General features: G+C 37.4%; 3 protein-coding genes and 1 gene segment (V, D, J or C); all 4 read left to right on the top strand.

Moving 5' to 3' along the window:
• Positions 1-646: 646 nt before the first annotated feature.
• Positions 647-2,685, top strand: LOC148412774 (T cell receptor beta variable 24-1-like). The segment is given in 2 exon segments: positions 647-1,605; positions 2,081-2,685. Coding segments are annotated over 2 exon segments (477 nt in total).
• Positions 2,686-4,869: 2,184 nt separating this feature from the next.
• On the top strand, positions 4,870-7,873 carry LOC148412773 (uncharacterized). The gene is made up of 3 exons (XM_088433571.1): positions 4,870-5,369; positions 5,751-5,994; positions 7,759-7,873. Exons 1-3 carry the CDS (start codon positions 5,321-5,323, stop codon positions 7,871-7,873), a joined length of 408 nt encoding a protein of 135 aa, XP_088289697.1. The 5' UTR covers positions 4,870-5,320.
• LOC148412772 (uncharacterized) lies at positions 7,771-10,637 on the top strand. Of its 2 annotated transcripts, none has more exons than XM_088433570.1 (3): positions 7,771-7,897; positions 9,163-9,318; positions 9,545-10,637. In XM_088433570.1, the coding sequence occupies exons 2-3, from the start codon at positions 9,264-9,266 to the stop codon at positions 9,907-9,909; spliced, it is 420 nt and encodes a 139-aa protein (XP_088289696.1). In that variant the 5' UTR covers positions 7,771-7,897; positions 9,163-9,263; the 3' UTR covers positions 9,910-10,637. The 2 variants fall into 2 exon arrangements, with proteins under 2 accessions (XP_088289696.1, XP_088289695.1); XM_088433569.1 differs by lacking the exon at positions 7,771-7,897 and adding an exon at positions 7,942-8,065.
• Positions 10,638-12,428: 1,791 nt separating this feature from the next.
• On the top strand, positions 12,429-19,729 carry LOC148412771 (T-cell receptor beta-1 chain C region). Its single transcript, XM_088433572.1, has 5 exons — positions 12,429-12,474; positions 17,486-17,836; positions 18,938-18,964; positions 19,058-19,164; positions 19,629-19,729. The coding sequence occupies exons 2-5, from the start codon at positions 17,635-17,637 to the stop codon at positions 19,650-19,652; spliced, it is 360 nt and encodes a 119-aa protein (XP_088289698.1). The 5' UTR covers positions 12,429-12,474; positions 17,486-17,634; the 3' UTR covers positions 19,653-19,729.
• The last annotated feature ends 488 nt before the right edge of the window (positions 19,730-20,217 follow it).

Below are 20,217 nucleotides of genomic sequence, written 5' to 3'. Positions count from 1 at the left end.
ATTTGAAGCAAGCATCTTGTGGAATGGAAGTAAAAGGTGGTTTTTAAAAATGTCCTGTTACATGTACGTATAATCATGGTCGAAATCATGGTCGTTTAATTAAAGTTCCTCCAGAAAACTAAGGTAATGGACTGGGGTATTGGTGTTAAAATTTGTGGACGGTCCCTAAAAAGAGACGTATACCAAACGTCCTCTTCACACTGAAAAAGTACCAGGCGACATTGGCCACAATGTGTGCTGCATTGACGTACTTGTTTCTACTTGTTCCCATCCACGTAGAGTCGGCAATTACTAGAATGGACCAAAGCCCGGCCGACGCCATCGTGGCGGCGGGCAAGTACATTTCCATGAGCTGCAACCACTCCAGCCAACGAGGTTTGGAAATGATCTGGTACAAGCAAACGTCTCCGGCCGCCGCCTTCGTCCAAGTGGCAAGGAACGGCTTGAAAAACGTGGTGGAGGACGACGACTTGTACCGGCTGACGGGCGGCCCCGCTCGGTCGCACCTTAGCGGCATTTGCCTCTGGCCTTCCGACGACAGAATTAGGTACTTCTGCGCCGCCACCGAGGCGCACACCGCGATGAGCAATCTCGGCGTCACCGACACAAAAACGGCTTTCGCGCGCAAGGTACACGTGAAGGAAAGGAGTTTTTTGTTTTTTTTAATGGAATGCGGTGGCCGGGGCTACCGCTACAAATTCAGTTATGAGGCAAAAACTATAAACAAAAACCGCTGTAAACAAAGAAAAACACGGCAAAAAAGGAACATAATGCAAACAATGAATTTAAAAGATTGAAAACATGTGCCACACATGTTTTGACACCACACATCAAATGACGCCATTTGTAAGAGGCTGACCAGATATTCACACAAAGGTTAAGATGAGGTTGGTCAAGTCTTTCGAATTATAATGTATCACGGAAAGAGTTTTGCAACCATTTAAAATTCAGGTTTCAAAGTAGAGTGGGATTTCAAAGTTGGGGTTTCAAATGCAGTGATGGCATCAAAAGTTAGGTTTAGGGTCCCAAAGTAGTGTTTCAAAGTATTTTTACTTATACGACGACAGGCTTGTTGGGGTTGACCTTTTCCCCTCAGGGCTCACTAGGAGGCAATAGCGGCACATATTGTTCATTATCTGATACTAGCTGTTGTTGGATGCATTATAATGACTCACATAATTGGAATTTTTAAGTATTTGGAAATAATTACATGAATGAATTGTGATAATACTGCAATATTACACTTTTTTGTTTAAATATTTGATTTCCCTGAAGGAAAATATAATTGGCCTACTGAGTATAGAAATGGTATGGGTTTCAAAAACAGAATAAAAGGACAAATTGCACACAAACCTGTCACAAATTATAAACGATTCATATTTCCTTCAAAAAAAAATTGGAACTCCTTCAGTATTTCTCTTCCCTGAATACCTTTTATGGGGAATCAACAAGCCAAGAGTCACCATCTCAGCCAATCAGCTCACGTGGGCTTGCAACTCTTCCATCAGATGAGTAGCAAGAATTGCAGAGTAACCTCATGTGACTCGAGAAATATGATGTTCCTCTTGTTGTTGAGCATTGCAGCCAGGGTTATCCGGCTTACAGGTAACATTGGGCATCATCGAAACGGTTTCAATTCTTCCCTTTACCACTGAAACTTCATGTTTGTTGGACTGAAGACGAAATATTTTTGGAAAACCTACAAATGAGGTCCATGAAAATGGATGTGATATGTCTATTGACGAGACAGACTTAAAATTTGATTTCTAAAAAGAGTGTTTTATGCTTTCGTGACACAAACTCCTCTGTTAGATTCGCCGAAAAACAAGAAAACGAACAAAAAGGAGAATCGGCGAAAGGGTCTGTGTTCGATTTGTCAAAGACTCTCAATGGTATTGTTCACTAAAAATGTGTTGTTTAAAGAAATAGGTTTCTCAAAAATAGGGTTATCTGAGGTAAACGCTTATTTAAAGTTAATCTAAATGTCATCTTTGAAAATTCCATTTTATGATATATCAAACTAAAACGTTTCCTTTCAAAATAAACACATGCCTAATTTTGTTCATATTTTGTCTTTCAGGACAAAACGTCACGCAGACTCCGACAGACATCATCGAGGCGGCGGGCCGCTCGGTCACCATTCAATGTTCCCACAGCGTAACGAGCTACGACCAGCTGCTGTGGTACCGCCAGCGCGGCATGGGCATGCAGCTCATGGGGTACATGTACTTCATCACCGCCACGATAGAGCCAGGCCACGAGGATGTCCAGCTGAAAGGGAGTGCCCAAGCTGACAAAACGTGCACGATGAAAATCCTCCAGCTGCGCGAGAATAGCAGCGCCATTTATTACTGTGCGGCTAGCTACCACGATGCAGTCTTGAGCTAGATCGCCGAGTCAGAAACCCTATCGCGCGCAGAGCCTCCCCTCCTCTTAATTTTCCGATAAGCCCCGCATGCACCCCTTGATACCATCATGCACCTGGATCCAACTATTCCCGGCACTCGTTGCTAACATGCCGCCGGACTAGTTCGATGACTTTGTTAAAGACTACTGCCGTTTACATTAAACTGCATAAGATAAAGCGTTATGCTGTTTTTCACCATGTCATTTTTCCTGATTTTGCTTCGTCTTGCTAGCCTCTTTTCACACCAGCTAACTCTCTTTGCTAGACAGCTAGCTATTGTCATCTTATTGACCAATCACAACTTGTCTTTGGTAGTGAGAAAGACTCAAAATCATCTTTAAAAAAAAAAAAAACAGTCGTGAGGTCAAATGAAAACAAAATAGTCTCTGATTGTGATCGGTAGATAGATAGACGTATGTCATCCATGCTATGATGTACAGTATGCAGTGGAACCTCTAAATACGAATTTTATCTGTTCCGGAGTGCAGTTTGTATCCTGAATCATTCTTATCATGAATCACATTTTACATGTAAATTGCCTAATTTGTTCCAAGCTCGAAATAAATGCCATATTTCTTTTTTTTTTATTGTACCTTACCTTTCAAAAAAAAACAACTAAATGATCAGTAGATGTATTGCAAATGACAGAGAAAAATGGCTCTAAACAATCATTTTAATTCCACTTGAACTTTATTTGATCAAATAAAAACTGATCACATTGAAACTTTAATTTTCATCACATTTTTCTCAGAAAAAATGGCTGTAAACATTAGCTTTGATTCCACTTGAACTTTAATATAATGTTTTTTTTTTTATTACTCGTTTTATGAAGCAACAAATTTTACACGTAAATTTAATATTTCGTGTACAAAAGCGTGCGTATGTAGGGGTTCCACTGTATATCTTAGTAGCTATGTTATATATAGCTTAGTAGTTAGCTAGCGTAAATAAACGGATGGACACATGCAGGAATGGAAGGATAGAGTGCGAGAGAGAAAGAAAAGAAAAAGAATGGTTCAGAGAAAGGAATAAGTGCATTTCCTTTCCTGCCAAAAAAACAGTCAAAGGAAATTGCAAGCCACTGGTTCTCAACCAATCATCTTGCTTCAACCTCTGCTCTTCAGATATCAGATAAGTTGAGAGTGAAGATCAAATGAACCAGATGACGTGATGTTCCTCTTGTTGCTGAGTTTTACAGCCAGCGTGACTCTGCTAGCAGGTATCATTGACACGGCAATATTAAGCTAATATTGTTTTACCTTCCTAGGACAGAAAGTACATGAAATCAAAAGGCTCAATGTTATTTTTTAAAAGGTGAACATTAGGGGCATTGAAGACCAAATGATCTTTGATGTTTACGAGGTAAACATTAGGTCCTTTGATGGTTCTCTATGGTCATCTTAAATGTCGAAAACCGTGTTATTATCTTCAATGTTTCTGAAAACATCAAGTTTCAAAGCAGATTAGACGAAAATGTGTGTTAGTTTTGTTGACTGAATTTGTTTTTTTTGTCCTTTAGGCCTGAATGTCACACAAACGCCGACCGAAATCATCGAGGCAGCTGGACGTTCAGCCATTCTTCATTGTTCTCACACCATAAGAATCTACAACACAATAATGTGGTACCAACAGCATGGCATGAGCATGCGACACATCGGGTATATGTACTACGGAAGCGCCAAGATGGAGCCTGGCCTGGAGGACTTCAAGTTGGAGGGGAGCGCAGAATCTGGCAAAACGTGCAAGATGATCATCTCAGAGCTACACTTCAATAGCAGTGCCATTTATTACTGTGCAGCTACCACGATGTAGTCTTGTGTAAAATCATTAGGTCATAAACTATCGCACACGTACCCCCCCTTTAATTTGCTGATAAGCCCCACATGCACCCCTGATACCACCACACACCTGGATCAAACTATTCTGAGCACTCTTGACTAACACCCCCCCTTACACGTTTGTTAAGGATCATCTTCAACGTTTACAGAAAACTACTTGTTTCAAGATAATTGCTGAATAGTTTGCAGAGATTAGCACCGCATTGTGAACAAATAGTGTTAAACTGTTTTTCACAATACATGTTTTTCGGCTTGCTCTTGTTAGCTTGAGATATTTAACCCTTTTTCGCACCGGCTAACTTGTTAATTCTCTTAGCAAGCCCGCTAGCTCATCTAGTTAACCGATTACTTCAGGTTCATCGAGAATCACCTTGTAACGAAAACACAACCATTAGGTGAAGTGAAAACAAAGTAGTCTCTAATGGTTACAAAATAACAGATTAGGTTTGTCAGACATAAATATTTATAGTTAGCTATAGCTAGCTAGCTAGATAACTAGATACAGTAGGTAGATATAGAGAAAGAGCGACTGCGAAAGAAAAGAAAAAAATAGTGATTTAGAGAACAAAATAACTACATTTCCTTTAGTCCTAAAGCAGTTAACTAATTTATTGCCATGGACAAGAATTGTTGTCCTTTAAAATGCTAATAATAATACAATTCTGGTTAAATACGTTTTGTTTTTTTTATGGAGAAGAGCTGACACCCTTGACTAATGCTTACCTAAAATAAGCCAATTGAGCACCGTAGTGCTAACTGTGACCATCAGATGGCAGTCTTTCCAGACTATTACCTAGCTATTACTTACATCAATTCTAACTGAAGAATGGAAGTCAAGTCTTCAAGTCTTTCATGTGGCAGCACCCATATTTATGTAGACCTTGAAAGGTGAGTGAAAATGCTAAATAGACCGGCCCCCTAGAACTTTCCTTTTCCAATAAGGCTTGGCACCGAAAGAGTTAAAAGAGGTGGCAAGCCACTGGCTCTCAACCAATCAGCTTGCTTCAGCAGCTGCTCTATATCAGATAAGTCGCAAGCGTAGATCATAGTGACGTCAATTAAACCTGACGACGCGATGTTCCTCTTGTTACTGAGCTTTGCCGCCAGTGTGACTCTGCTAGCAGGTAACATCAAAAGGCATCAAAACAGAAATACTCTACTAAAACCTAATAATTATATTTTCTTCAGGATGGGAAGTTCAGAGACTAATTACCTTTGATGGGTCCTTTGAAGGTTCTAAATAAGTAATTTGATGTACCAAAATTAATATTAAATGTGAATAGCCTGTGTTATAATCTTCAGGAACTCTAAAAAGGTATGTTTATGAGTCAAAACATTTTAAATTCATCGTAGTATATAAAACGTTTGAAGTTTACAACTTCAGCTAAAATCATTTTTCATGTTTTCAAAAATGTACACGAAAACTGTTATACTGAACGAAAAACGTTTTTTTAGTTACATTCTAAGTATATACAAAAAGCCTTTTTTTTCCCTCTCATTTTCAGGCCTGTATGTCACACAAACTCCCGCTGACATCATCGAGGCAACGGGCACCCCGGCCACACTTCAATGTTCTCACAGTATAGAGGGCTACTATGCAATACTGTGGTACCAACAGCGAGGCATGAGCATGCAGCTTATCGGGTATATGTACTACGGAAGCGCCAAGATGGAGCCTGGCCAGGAGGACATCAAATTGGAAGGGAGCGCAGACGCTGGCAAAACCTGCAAGATGTTCATCCCAGAGCTGTACGTCAATAGCAGCGCCATTTATTACTGTGCAGCTAGCTCCCACGATGCAGTATTTTACTAAATCACTAGAACACAAACCCTATCACGCACATAAATCCCCCCACCCCACCTTAATTTACTGATAAGTCCCACAAGCACCCCCGATACCATCACACACCTGGATCCAACTTCAGGATCATCTTAGAAGTTTACAGAAAACTACATTGCGTTCGTTGAGGACGAAAATAGACCTTGATAAAACAAACAAAAGTTTTCAAATTCTTTGCGATGCAAAATCACGGATTTCTTTCGAAATACATCATATGTGTTTCAATATAGAGACTTGAGAAAACGGAGCACTGTTTCGTGGACGCACAGCGTGAAGCCGATTTCATCATATTAGTTTTCCTGATTTTGCTTGCTCTTGTTAGCTTGAGAACACTAATAACCCTTTTTTTGCAACAGCTAACTCGCTAACTCTTTTAGCAAGGCAGCTAGCTCTTGTCATATTATTGACCGATCACATCAGTTTCATCAAAGTTACATAGAAATCTAACAAAAACACAACCATAACGTGAAGTGAAAACAAAATACTTTCTTGGTTACAAAATAAAAAATTAGGTTAATTACACATCAATATTTATATTGGACCGGTCAACACTTGACTGCCACACCGTCCTTCCTCGTTGCAAAATGTAATATCAACAGCGGCCAGAGGCGGCGCCAAAAAACTAAGATCAAGCCAAACAAAGCACAGATGAATTAACTGTTAAAACATAAACTAAATCAGTTCCAAAACGTCATTATTTCGGCCCGGTACCAGTTGATCCACGGACCGGCGGTTGGGGATCGCTGGTATAGCTTGATAGCTTGAACTAGATAACTAGCTAGGTAGATAGATGTATAAACAGCGAAAGAAAAGAAAAAATGGTTCAGAGAAGGAAATTACTGCATTTCCTTTACTGACCACATTATTGCAAAAAAAAAAAAGGGAAAATGTTCCAAAAGGCAGTAAAGTATATGTATTGAAAAATAATTATTGAAAACTTTATTTAAAAATAATTCTAAATTAAAAATGACTTTATTGAAAAACATTATTGAAAAACAAAAAACATTTGAAAAAACAACGGCCAAAAATAAATGAAAAGGTTTTTATTTCCCCTCCCAAGTGAATGCAATGTGCATTTGGATTTAACACTTTGTGTGCCATTGACGTGAAAGGACGTTAACAGGAACCCTACCAGCAGTTGTGAGCCACTGGTTCTCAACCAATCAGCTTGCTTCAGCTGCGACTCTTTATCAGATGGGTTGCGAACGTAGATCATAGCGAGCTCAAGTAAACCTGACAACGTGATGTTCCTCCTGTTGCTGAGCTTTGCAGCCAGCGTGACTCTGCTAGCAGGTAACATCAAATGTCATCCATACAGAAATACCCTAACAAAATTTTTGTATTTCTCTTCAGAATGGACTCAAATAATATTTGATGTCTGCGAAGTAACGGATTAAAAATAGATTTTTTTTTTAATTAAAAGTTGGTTGTTGGACAAATTGTTAGCGTTGACAAATTGTTAGGGACGCTACATGCTATCCTATGCTTATGAATAAAAAGATTTCCAATTCATCCAAGAATTTAAATAATGTTTGAAGTTTACTTTAGGTTCAGCTAAAACCCTCAGATGTTTTCAAAAACGTACATTCAAATTCAATTATACGAAATAAGTAACGTTTTTTTAGTTAACTTCTAACTATACAATTTTGTATTTTTTTTTTCCTCTCTTCCAGGCCTGGATGTCACACAAACTCCCGCCGATATCATCGAGGCGACGGGCTTCTCGGCCACGCTTCAGTGTTCTCACAGCATAACCAGCTACAACGTGTTGCTGTGGTATCGACATAGCGGTACCGTCATGCAGTTCATTGGGTACATGTACTTCAAAACCCCCACGATGGAGCCCGGCCAGGAAGACGTCAAGTTGGAGGGGAGCGCAGAACCGGGCAAACCCTGCGAGATGATCATCCCCGATCTGAACGTCAATAGCAGCGCCATTTACTATTGTGCAGCTAGCCACGGTGCAATGTTAGCTAAATCGTTAAGTCATAAACCTTTATCATGCTTCGAGCCCTTCTTTCACATCATGATCTAAAACCACATAAGCGCCGCCACCCTGCACCTGGTATTAAACAGGGAGGTTCATCTGGCGGTTGCTAACTTGCTCGCCAGAAACGTACGACAAGCTCGTCCAGTCGTCTTGGATTCGGTCTTAATTTCTTTCGTTTCTTGGGTGTTGAGAACAGAATCATTGTTGAAACTTGCAAAAGCACGGAATCAAAAGTCAGGAGCGTTGTGTCGACATCTCAAATGGGGGTACTAGAAGTACTTGAAGGAATTTCAAAATAAATTTTAAATAAACAAGCTAAAATCTTTCTAAAATGATTATTGAAATAATTAACTGTTTCGTGGAAATATAAGTTCTTATAAAATGTTCAGTAAGTTATTCAATTTCATTATTGCAAAAAGCCAGATTCTCCCCCATGCTAGAATGGTTCGACCCAACTCGTTAGGGGCCACCTCTCGTTACCTGTCAAGTTATGATCCCAAAAGAGGACACTTTAAGCTGAATATTTTTCTGTGGACAAGTAGTTATTCCTAATTATTTCTTTTTGAGAACAGGCATGACACTTTATGTTGATTATTTTTTGGGGGAATAGGTGTGACACTTTATATTGATTATTTTTTTGTGGAAAAATATTTATTGAGTTATTTCTATTAGTAATTAAATTACTGATTTAGTTTTGTGAACAGGTATCTAATATGCCCCTCCAAAAAGGACACTTTAAGTTGAATATTTTTTCTCTGGACAAATATTGAATTTTAATAATTTCCTTTGAATAGGTAAGACACTTTATGTTGATTATTTTGGGGGGGACAAATATTTATTTATAGGTATTTCTTTTTGGGAACAGGTCTGACACTTTATATAGATTATTTTTTCATTGAAAAATATTTATTAATTATTTAATTTAGATAACAGATTTCTTCAATGGTCCAAAAAAGGACACTTTAGGTTGATTTTTTTTTTTTTTTTTTTTTGGGACCAACACAAATGAAATTTGAAAGTGTCTAAAGTTGAATAAATCAGACACTGATTGCATGTTTTAAGTTACCTGGCTGAAAATATGTTTCAGAGGAAGTACAGCACTGAAAAAAGGTTGAGAACCGCTGATCTACATCACTTCCTGTCGTACTTCCTGAAACGCGGATCCCCTTGTCTCTTTTCATTTTGACTATGAAGCCGCAACATTTCCTTGTTATCTTCACGGCCAACACGATCTGGATGATAGGTACAACTCCTCATCGCCATTTGACGTGTTTCACCCTTGCCTGCACTTCTGGTTCATTTTCTTCCTCATCCCGCCAAGGGATGATACACTCCTGGTTGTCACCAACTGGGTGTAATTTCAGCTCCCGAGCGTCTTCTTTAAATGCTTTTCTTCTGATGTGAAGTTCAAAGAAACGACTGGACAAAATACCGCAAAACCATTGACGCATTTCCATGATTATTTTCAGACGGAAAAGTGAATCGAGTCGAGATGGTTTTCCAAACCCCCCGCAACGTTTTTAGGAAAGCGGACGACGGTGAAGTCACGCTGAACTTCACGCACAAGCTCCGCAACTGCGACACCATTCAGTGGTACAGGCGGATGTCAGGGAAGGCCCGACCTTTGGAGCTAGTGGCCCTGGTCAACTACGACAAGACGTCGGTGGAGCCGCCCTTTAGGGGTCGCGTCTCCGTGAGCGGCAACGGCGGGGAGGCGGCGTACCTCCGCATCGTGACGTACAGATGGATTGGCGACAGCAGCCATTTTCTCGCCTCAGCCAGTACACACAGCCGTGAAGAGGCCCGACGGTGCCCCACAAAAACGCAAGGCTGAAGACACTTGACACATTTGTCACTTCAAAAGACAGAGAACGCGATTCGCAGGCTAGGGCAGTAAACTGTGATGTGACTAGCAAAAATGAGCAAGAATAGCAAGAGTAGATTAGCCTCCACCAAAATTTATAGGACTGCTTTTGTTGGCTCAAAAAACACACCAAGCATACTGTATATTAAGCGGCGGATAGCGCATCTGTCTCGCAGTTAAGGGACCCGGGTTCAAATTCACCTCCCTTCGGCCTTCCTGTCTGGAGTTTGCATGTTCTCCCCAAGCCCGCGTGGGTTCTCGCTTCCTCCCGTACACCAAAAACATGCATGGGAGATGTATTGTGTACCCTGCAATTGGCTGGCAACCAGTTAAGGATGTCTCCCACCTACTGCCAGAAGTCAGCTGGGATAGGCACCAGCAAGCCTGCGACCCTTGTAAGGTTAGACGGCTATAGTAAATGGGATGGATGGATCTATATTGGGGATTTCTTGATCACATTTTTTGCCCTAATTTTGAGGATTCCAATTTAAAACTTATAAATAAAATGTATCGGAATAGTCTGTTTTATTGTTTGTTTGTTTTTTACTTCAACCAAGTTGTCTAAAACATTTTTTCACTGGCTGTTTTTACTTACACTGTTTATGTATATATTGCCATGTTAAATATATGTTCTTTCTTTTGGCAGTATACATGCATTTTTCTAGGGAAAAATGAAAACAAAAATACACACACACACACACACACACACACACACACACACACACATATATATATATATATATATATATATATATATATATATATATATATATATATATATATATATATATATATATATATATATATATATATATATATATATATATATATAAACTGCAATACATTCCATAATTAAAAAGGATTAATCACATTTTTCAATGACTATTTTGGTGGTTGTACTCTTACAAGTAACAAAATCATTCAATAAAAAATATATTTGCAAGGCTGTTGTGATACCTTTTTTGGTCGTTTAATATCATTATTTTCTTTTCTAATTCTTTTCCAGTAAAATACAACTGTTGAACAAAACTAGCAAAAGGCACACATTTTTTTTTTAATTTTTCAATGAATATTATGTAAAACTGAGTCAATTTTAACACTTCATCACGTTTTAATTCATTTCCATAGTTAATACTTTAACTTTTGACAGTCTTTTTTTAACAATAGGGCTAAAATTTAAATCTACAAAGTTAACACTGTTACTTTAACAGTTGGATAACTTTGGTGGTTAATGTAAATATTATAAAACTTTAAAAAACAAACAAACTGTAAATTCACTTATATTTACTTCCTGTGGGAGCTAAACGCCGCTAACTGCAACATATCTGAGAGGGAAGTCTCTAGTGCGCAAAAAAAGACATTTACAAAGTTTTACATGGAAATGTTGCTTAAGGGCTCATTTGAAAAATAAAAAAGTTGCACAAGCAAAATAAGACACCTTCACCAGGCCTTGCAAACACTGCAGTGTGGTTCTGGTGGGCAGAACAATAGCTAGAAGTGAAAACATTTGACAATTATTTCTATGAGAAGACAATAGGTCAAATGATTTGTTCATTTGTTTTTGTTTTTTTTTGCAGGAAAAGAATTGTATTGTCATATTAGAAGCCTTGTATACCTTGTGGACCTTGAAAAGAAAAAAAAGAAGAGTTAAAAAATAATAGTACTTATAATTAGTATTTCTTGGCAAAAATATGTAAATAAATGTTTAAAAAGGTAAATCAATCAACTCTTTGTAGTGGATGGGAGAGTGTGAGTAGGCTCAGCTTCTTTCCTTGGCAACAAATATAGCAGGAGCAACCTTGGAGAGATGCACGCAGAGATACGAGCGGCAGGTGAGGACGATGAGGTGATGGTGGTTGCGGGGGGTGGCAAAAAGCATGAAAAACTCCCATGCAGGTTTTTGAACAAAGTGTACACACTGTGTATACAGGGGGCCACGGTGATACAAACCCATAGAAGGGCTGTACAAAAACCTCCCTCACAAATAATGCTGCCATCAGACATGAGAAGATGGAAGTCTCGTTCTGCTTAAATCTTCGGGGCTCCAGATCTCGAATGTGTGTCAATGTACCCTTCTGTTTTGTTGACCATGTTTTTTCAGATTTGTGTGATTTTTTTTTTCATTTTAAGACCGTCCTCCCTTCAGTTGCTCCAAAATGCTGCTGCCTCACCGAACTGGTGCTTGTAAGAGGCTTACATAACTCTTTCTATCTGTGTTTTCTTTTTAATGCAAAAAGGTTGCCTTTAATGCAAAAAGGTTGTGTGTGTATATTTGTCGATTTTATGTTTCAATATTAAAAAATGCGCAATGATAAGGAGAAATGTGATTGGGTTTTCAGCTCTAATAGGCACTGTAAATAACCATATGCTTAGAATTTACGGCCACGTTTTCCTCTAAGATTTTAATGCCTGAAAACATTTTCCGGTTACTGTTGGACTTTTATTTTTCCTTTGCACTTCCGGTTTTGCAGTATAGGTAAAAGGTAGCTTGGTTTAGCCGTTGGTCGCAAGCAAGTCCCTCCGAAGAGGCAAAAGGTGTGTTTTTATTACCTGTTTCTTTTTATTTCATATATGATAGATTATAATCGGGACGATGTTTTGAAATTACATTTGTACATGTTTGAATATTGTTTTCAGCTCTTACGGTGAAGGTGATCCAGGTGTATGTGATTATGGTGAAAGTGAAAATGATTGCAATGAAGGACAATGTCGCTCATCAATAAAAGTAAAAAATTCACCAGTAAAGCGTGAACCTTGACCCTTAAAAATGTATGATTTGACTCACCCATTTAATGGGTCAAGTGAAAAAAAAAAAAAAAAGATTGGCTGACCAAGCATTTGAGTTTGTGCTGTTTTGTCAAAAGAATAAAAATGTGTGGGTTGTTCTGTCAAAATGACTTTTTTTCCCCATTGTTACTTTATTTTTTTAAATCAAGTTTTAAAACTTAAGTCGTGGATTTTTAATAGATTTTTTTACGATTTGACACAACAGACCGAGTTAAAATTGGATTTGGGCAGTCTCAAAGTTGAAGTCAGGTTCGTGTTACATTCTTAGAAAACGTTTTTGGACGCTAAGTGGTTCAGTGGGTGGACCGGCCGCTCGGGGATCTGCCAGTATTCCCGATGGCCTCAAGTTTTAACCATTCTAGACCACATTCTAGAGAAACCGCAAAAAGTTCTTGTGAAGGAGTTGGGGTGTGTCTAGCATGGTTTAGTGCACTGTTTACCTGCACTGTGTCTCATATTCTTCTGAAGCATTTTTTGGAGCAGGAACAAGATTAACTGTTCTAGGTAAGAACTCGGGAAAAGCCAACATCAATAATACCGATTTTATACGAAGGTAAAATTGGGAAGAAATAATGGCTGCATGGATGTGTGTACCAGCAAGCTGCACTGCTGACTCTACTGACGATAAAGACTTTCTTTGGCATAGGGACAATTGTTGGCAATTCTCGGTAAGACAGGAACAAGCTGATGTCGGGAAATTAATCGCTCTCTGAATTTCCCCGAAAAAAATATATATAAAGAAACTGAGGCGATAGTAAATACGTCGCTGCAGGTGGTTTCACGTATCAGAAATCTACAGCGTGTCGGTTATACAGGATCTCAAGTTTTCTTTGGCGCCGGAACAAGGTTGACAGTTTTAGGTAAGACACAGGAATATGTCTCAGAAAAAATGCAAAAGCTTTCTGAATTTCCCAAAAAAGGAAAACTTGTTTTACGTGAAACGAAAGTGTCCGGAAATCAACTCTGTTATGAGTACTTTTTTTGCACTGGCCACCTCCACTGTGATACTTCGTCTTACAGGGCTTTTTTTGGCGCAGGAACAAGGTTGACAGTTCTAGGTAAGACATGAAGAAATGTCAAGAAAACGACTTGCATTTGAAACCATAGCTTCTGAAAATTCTTTGTCATGTGCTGTTTTACACACGAGACAGTGCAGGTGAAGCTTTGTTTTGCGCAGGAACAAAGTTAACCGTTTTAGGTAAGACACAGGAACAAGTCAGAGGAAATTATACAGACCTGAAATAGTAAAAATGAGTGCTTTGACGGATTGCGAGGATTGCGGAATGTAAGGAAAATTGGTCTTATATGAAATTATGTTGGCAGAAAATGAGCAGCTGTGTCTTGTTTTATGTTCTAAAGGGATGTTATTGTTACTGTTAATTCTGCTATTCAAGTTTTTGGTGATGCAGAAAGATTGACAGGGATTTGAATGAACTTGTTTATCAGGAAGCGGCTTGAGTGGAAAAAATTGTTCGGTTCGTTGAAAAGTCTTTCTTTACGAAACAATGACAACAGGTCATTGAAGAAATTGTTATTTGATGTTTAAGTACACTAATGACTCAAAAATGTCAACAATATCAACCAAAACAAGTACAATAGGTCTAATAAATCCTTGAAATGATACGTAAGATGAATCACAAATTACAAATTTTACAAAATCCATAAGTTAGAGTTACTGTTAACTAAAAATTTGTAAAATATATAAGTCATTGTTGGTATTTAAACACCTATGTTAAGTTCAAAAAGAAAATGCATAACAAGAAGTATGCAAAAACTGCATCACATTTACATATTTGATGTTTACAGTTTTAATTGGAAACAGAATGCCTTTAAGTAAAAAAAAATGTACGTAAGGTTTGTTCCACATGAAATTGCCTTTGATATGTTTGAGAAACGTATGTTAGTTTAATTGAAGCCTGCAAATTGATTTTGTTGAAAATGCATGTTCACCCTTGTGCATTATTTGGTTCTTTTTCTTCCACGTCATTTTCATAGTATTTTAGCCAAGGGATGGCACTCGCCCGGTAGTGCGATAACTAAGTTTTGTGCCATATAGAACTTTGACATGTTGTCACTATCTGGGTGAAATTTCAGCTGCCTGTGCTGCCGAATGATGTGAAATGCCTTTGATGTAAGCTCAAAGGATTGGACAAAGTATTGCACAAGCATGCAACCACATGCATTGGTTCTAGTTTCCAAAAATGCATTTGCTGTGTTAAAAGCCCAGATCATTTTTATATTTTTTTATGTATTTATTTATTTTCTGTTGAGAACTCAATGGCAAAAGTGTGAAACTCATTTTTATCTTGGGGCATATTGTAGTTAAAGTTTCTGTCAGAGGGCCGAAATGACAAGTCAAATATTAACTCATTCAATGCCAGGGGACGTAATTTCACGTTTTTTTAAGAGTCCGAACATTCAATCCCAGATATACTTAAGTATCTGGAAAATAATGCCCTCAATGTACTAAAGTATCGATTTATTACTTAAGTATCTGGGATTTAATGTCTGGACTCTTAAAAAAATGATGTCCCGAGTTTCTGAGTTAACACACTTACTTAGTTTTGAGATCAGGAGCCGGTAAAAAGTGTTTAAAAGAGAGATTGGCAACAAAATTGGTTGTTTTTTAATCCCTCCAAATATTTAGAAGTTGAAAACAAATTGCAAGTTTGATATTTTAGCCAGAAAAATCAGTATTTACAGGCCACATAAAATGATCTAGCGAGGCCGAATCCGGGCCTCGGGCTTCGAGTTTGCCACCTGTCTTTTAAGGGATCCGTCTGACAAAATAGGTTTCTGCACGCGTAAGCGTTTCGAGGTGGAGAGGTTTCTGTAGCAGCTTGGCGTCTCTGTGCTCGTACGACAGAGCTTTTTTCGGTGCAGGAACCAAACTCACTGTTTTAGGTAAGGAAAACACAGGCTTATAGCTTTTTTTGTTTGTTTGTTTTTTTATGAGGCAAGCGGCTGAGTTGCCTGTCTTCAAGGGCTTTTTATTTTTGACTGAATGGTGAGAAGTGTTGATTTGGGTGAAGTTATTTCTAAAGTTGTTGAAATCGGTCTGAAGTGGAGGTTTCTGCAAGGGTTTTGGCTTTTTTTTTTTTTTTTAATCTGTTCATGTGGGAACTTTGCAGCTGCAAGAAACGTTTTGCTTGAGATGTAACCACAAGTCGATCCTTAAATTGAGTCTCTCGCTTTGTATATTTGACTTTGATTGCTTTGGTGGAAACTCAAATCATTTTCAATGCTCAGGAAAAATTCATTGAATAGTTTGAATGTCTTTGATACGAACAAAAGTCGTTATTACTGGTCTTTATTACTAGAAAAGTTCATAGTTATCTTTGTTTACAAGAAAATTTGCATGACAATCAACATCGGCTTTGTCGTTTACAGAACGTGCATGTAAGGTTCTTTGAGGACTCTAATTATTATTGATGTTAATATAAAACATTCTTTAGGTAACTAAAGACCTGGGTCTTTGATTTTAACAAAACAAAAACATAGTTCATTGATCACTGTAGTGGGTCTTTGATATGCAGCGAAAAATAAACAGCCTTTGTAGTGATCAAAAACACTTAAGTTACAATTTGTTTTGGGGTCTTTGATGTTAAAACATGTATAGGCACGCGTGTTAGCAAAAACAGACTCGGAATCTACTTTGTTATTTACAATAACTGTGTAAAGTTTGAAGGCTGTGAATCATATTTGATCAAATCAAACATGCTTTAGTTAATTAAATACCCGAGTCTTTGATGTTAACAAAACAAGCCCATTGTTAATTGAATATTGTCAAGGGTCTTTGTTGTGCTCAGGGAAACTAAATAGTATTTGGTGTTATAATCATATATTTACATATTTTTTCTTATTTCCCAAATGTAGATAAGTATACATTTTTTTGAGTGGGGTCTTTGATCAAAGCATGTAGGTTTAGTTAATTAAAGACTAACACAAATATAACTGAAAACAAAGTAGTCTGACTCGGATAGACTCCAAAAATAGACTCGAAACCCACTTTGTTGTTTACAACATATATGTAAAGTTTGAAAGTGTAAATCATCTTTGATGTTAACATATGCTTCAGATAAATAAAGACGCTAGTCTTTGATGTTAGCAAAACAGGTACATTTTGAATTGAAGACTATAATGGGTTTTTCTATGTGCTCAGTGAAAATGTTGTTTTTTAAACAATACATATGTGTTTCTTTAAAAAATAATTAATCTTTGGGTCTTTGATGTTAGTAAAGTGTCTCTGATGTTTGCAAAACATATATCTTAGGTTAATTAAAGACTAAATCGTCTTTCATCTTTACATAAACACGCAAATAAAACGGCAATCAAAGCAGTCTCTGACGTCATCAAAAAACAGACTCGGAATCTACTTTGTTGTTTACAACATATGCGTAAGGTTTGAAGGATGTAACCCATCTTTGATGTTAAAATAAAAATAAAAATTAATTGAAGATTGTAGCCTTAAATGCTTACGAAATGCGTTGCTTCAACTGTGCATGTTTACATAAACGCACATTTCAGTTCACTGACGAAGTAGTCTTTGATGTCATTAAAAAAATGGTGGTTTTGACTGTCAATCATCTCTGATGCTCCCGATTTTCATTGAAGGCTATTTTGTCCTTGACAAAATGAGGTACGCTAGCTCTTCAAAGACTCATCGACGGTATTAATGAAAGAATCATTAGATTGTCTGTTTATGAAGAATAATAATACCACTGATCATATCGATAGTCTTTGTGCTGCCTCCCCACAGAACCAAATGCCAAAATCACACCGCCCAAGGTGACGTTATTCCCGCCTTCCAAACACGAATGCACCAACGAGAAGGACACACGGGACAAGAAGAAGACGCTGGTCTGCGCGGCCACCGACTTTTATCCCGACCACGTCAGAGTGGTCTGGATGGTAGACGGTCAGAAGAGGGAAAGGGGCGTGGCTACGGACCCCGAGGCCCAACGGCGAGGGGCCGGCTACATCATCACCAGCAGGCTCAGGGTCCCGGCCAAAGAGTGGTTTCACAATCGCCGCAAATTCACCTGCGTCGTGACCTTTTTCGACGGCGAGAAATATGACGAGTATTCCGAGTCGATCTACGGCGAAGATGGTGACTTTAGCTTTTTTTTTTCAACTTGAAATTGTGATATAAATAATCACGAATGCGCACTTATTTTTTTTTTTCAAGATCTGAAATTGTTTAGGGGGTTTCCAATCGCATGTATCCAAAAACCTTTATTACGTTAATCAAAGACACTAAATTGGCTTTCATTTTATGAAAAAAAATCCCCACATTAGGTTTACCAAAGATTGTAAATCATCTTAAATGTAAAAAACGAAAATATACTAAAATATCTTTGATGGTAAATTTAAAAAAAAAGTATATATTTGGTAAATCAAAGACTAGTTATTGTCTTTGATTTTGAAAGGTATTTACTTTTAACAATCACAAAAAACATCAAGTATTTCAAAAAGTGAATTGTTTATGATGCTTATACATAAATGTAAAAATAAAAAAACCTGTATTCTTTGACGGTAACTTAACTAGATATGTTCAGTGATGATGAAATTGAATTGACAAAAACATACAGTTTTTATCTATAAAACTAAACTAAGACTCGGTTCCTCAAAAACAACACATTTAAGTTAAAAAAAAATGGCAGAGTTGATGTAAGATTGTATTTTGTCTTTGATGTTTAACATGCGGAAATTAAAATGAACTAGTTCACATCATTTCCTTTCTTTTCGAAATTATATGAATCAAGTTGTCTTAGAAAAATTGCATTTAATGATCAAAAAACTTTTTAGTTTGCATTTTCAAAAAAAAACACATAAAATAAATGACCTTTTCTGTTTATGCAAACAGAATCAAAGACAGCATCTTAGATGTTTGCAAACGCAAAGATTTGGTTGAAGTACTGATGATCATCTTCTATGTTTACAAAAAAAAAATTGTGTAGTACTTTGGAAATTGTCTTTGATATTGACAAACACATGAACTTGTTCATCAAAGATCTAAAACATCTTTGACGTTTCCAAAAAGTTTTTTTTACAAAATCCTTTCAGTTATTTTAGATGTAAACAGAAACATGATAGGTTTTAAACTTCTTAAATTGCCTTTGATGTTGACAAATTTTAAGTGTCTTTGATGATGATATGTTAACGATGTCATCATCTCCATGACCTGATCACTATCTTGTCCTCTCTTTAGCCTCACCTTACGACGGGCTGAAACGAGGTGAGTGTTTTTGTTTTTTCCAAATCAAAGCGTCTTTACCAGGTGATGGAACTTTGCCAAGGTTATCAACGCTGTCCCGTTTCGGTCCCCCAGAGAGTTTCCTTAGGTTGACGCAGAGCGCCAAGCTATCGTACGCCGTCCTCATCGCCAAGAGCTGCACCTACGCTGTCTTTGTGGTCTTTCTCCTGTGGCGGCTCAGGGTCAGTTGTGCCTAGAGACGCCTTGAAAATATAGCACTTAAATAGTACATAACCCTTGTGCAGGTTTTGACCTTTTTGGATCATTTGTTTCCACATCATTCTTGCAGTATTTTAGCCTAGGGATGGCACACTGCTGGTAGTGCGATAACTAAGTGCTTGTGCCATGTTAAAGTTTGACATGTAGTCACCATGTGGGTGAAATTTCAGCTCCCGGTTCTTTCAAAGCGCTCCCTTTGATGTAAAAATGCAAAGATTAGACAAAATAGGGTTAATTGTCATTGATAATGTCATAAAACACATTTGTTTGGTGGATTTGCGTACAATGGTGTACAGTGGTTTTAAACGCACCACAAAAAATGGCTCCAAACTGCCTTTGGTGTCACAAAAACATACAAGGTTAACTATTCAAAACAGTCGTCACACACCTAGGGTTTCTATTTAAATGTACTTGTTTTATTTTGCAGGTGTCGTCGAGAAAAACCCACTAAGAAAAGCAACGTCATTTTCTTGTATTTGTCTTGTTTTGTTTTGTTTCACTCAAATAAAAGTACTCCTCATAAAACAAGTGTGCTTTGCTTGCCTATATGTACCAGTATATATAAAATATATGATCATACCTGCCAAAAATATTCCTATATACAGTATTTTTTTTGCATTATTCTTCATTTGGAATGATTCCAAAATCAGATATTTCTTTCAATAGCAAATATTACAATATGTACTGAGCAAATATTGACATTTTCTCAATGAATGATGCAGCATTTTATACATTTAAATTTTCCTTTTAATTTTTTAATTTTATTTATTTTGTGTTTCTAAAAAAACTGAGCATTTTGTTTGATTACTGATCTTTTGATCATCAAATTGTACATTTTTTAACACAAACTTTACATTTTATCATACTCTAGTGCATACAGTATTTTAGATATAGTATTTTAAAGTGGTTACTACTAATACTTTATATTATTTGAGGCTTTTAAAAAAGGTTAAAAAAAAAAAAAGGTCTTGAAATAACATTAGTAGCCCATGGTATATATTTGTATTTATATTTGA

This window comes from Hippichthys cyanospilos, chromosome 14, assembly GCF_059441005.1.
Source record: "Hippichthys cyanospilos isolate Australia breed blue-spotted pipefish chromosome 14, RoL_Hcya_1.0, whole genome shotgun sequence".
NCBI classification, from domain to species: Eukaryota; Metazoa; Chordata; class Actinopteri; order Syngnathiformes; family Syngnathidae; genus Hippichthys; species Hippichthys cyanospilos.
The sequence above is the reverse complement of the archived record's forward strand: the minus strand, read 5'-3'. Positions and strand labels throughout refer to the sequence as shown.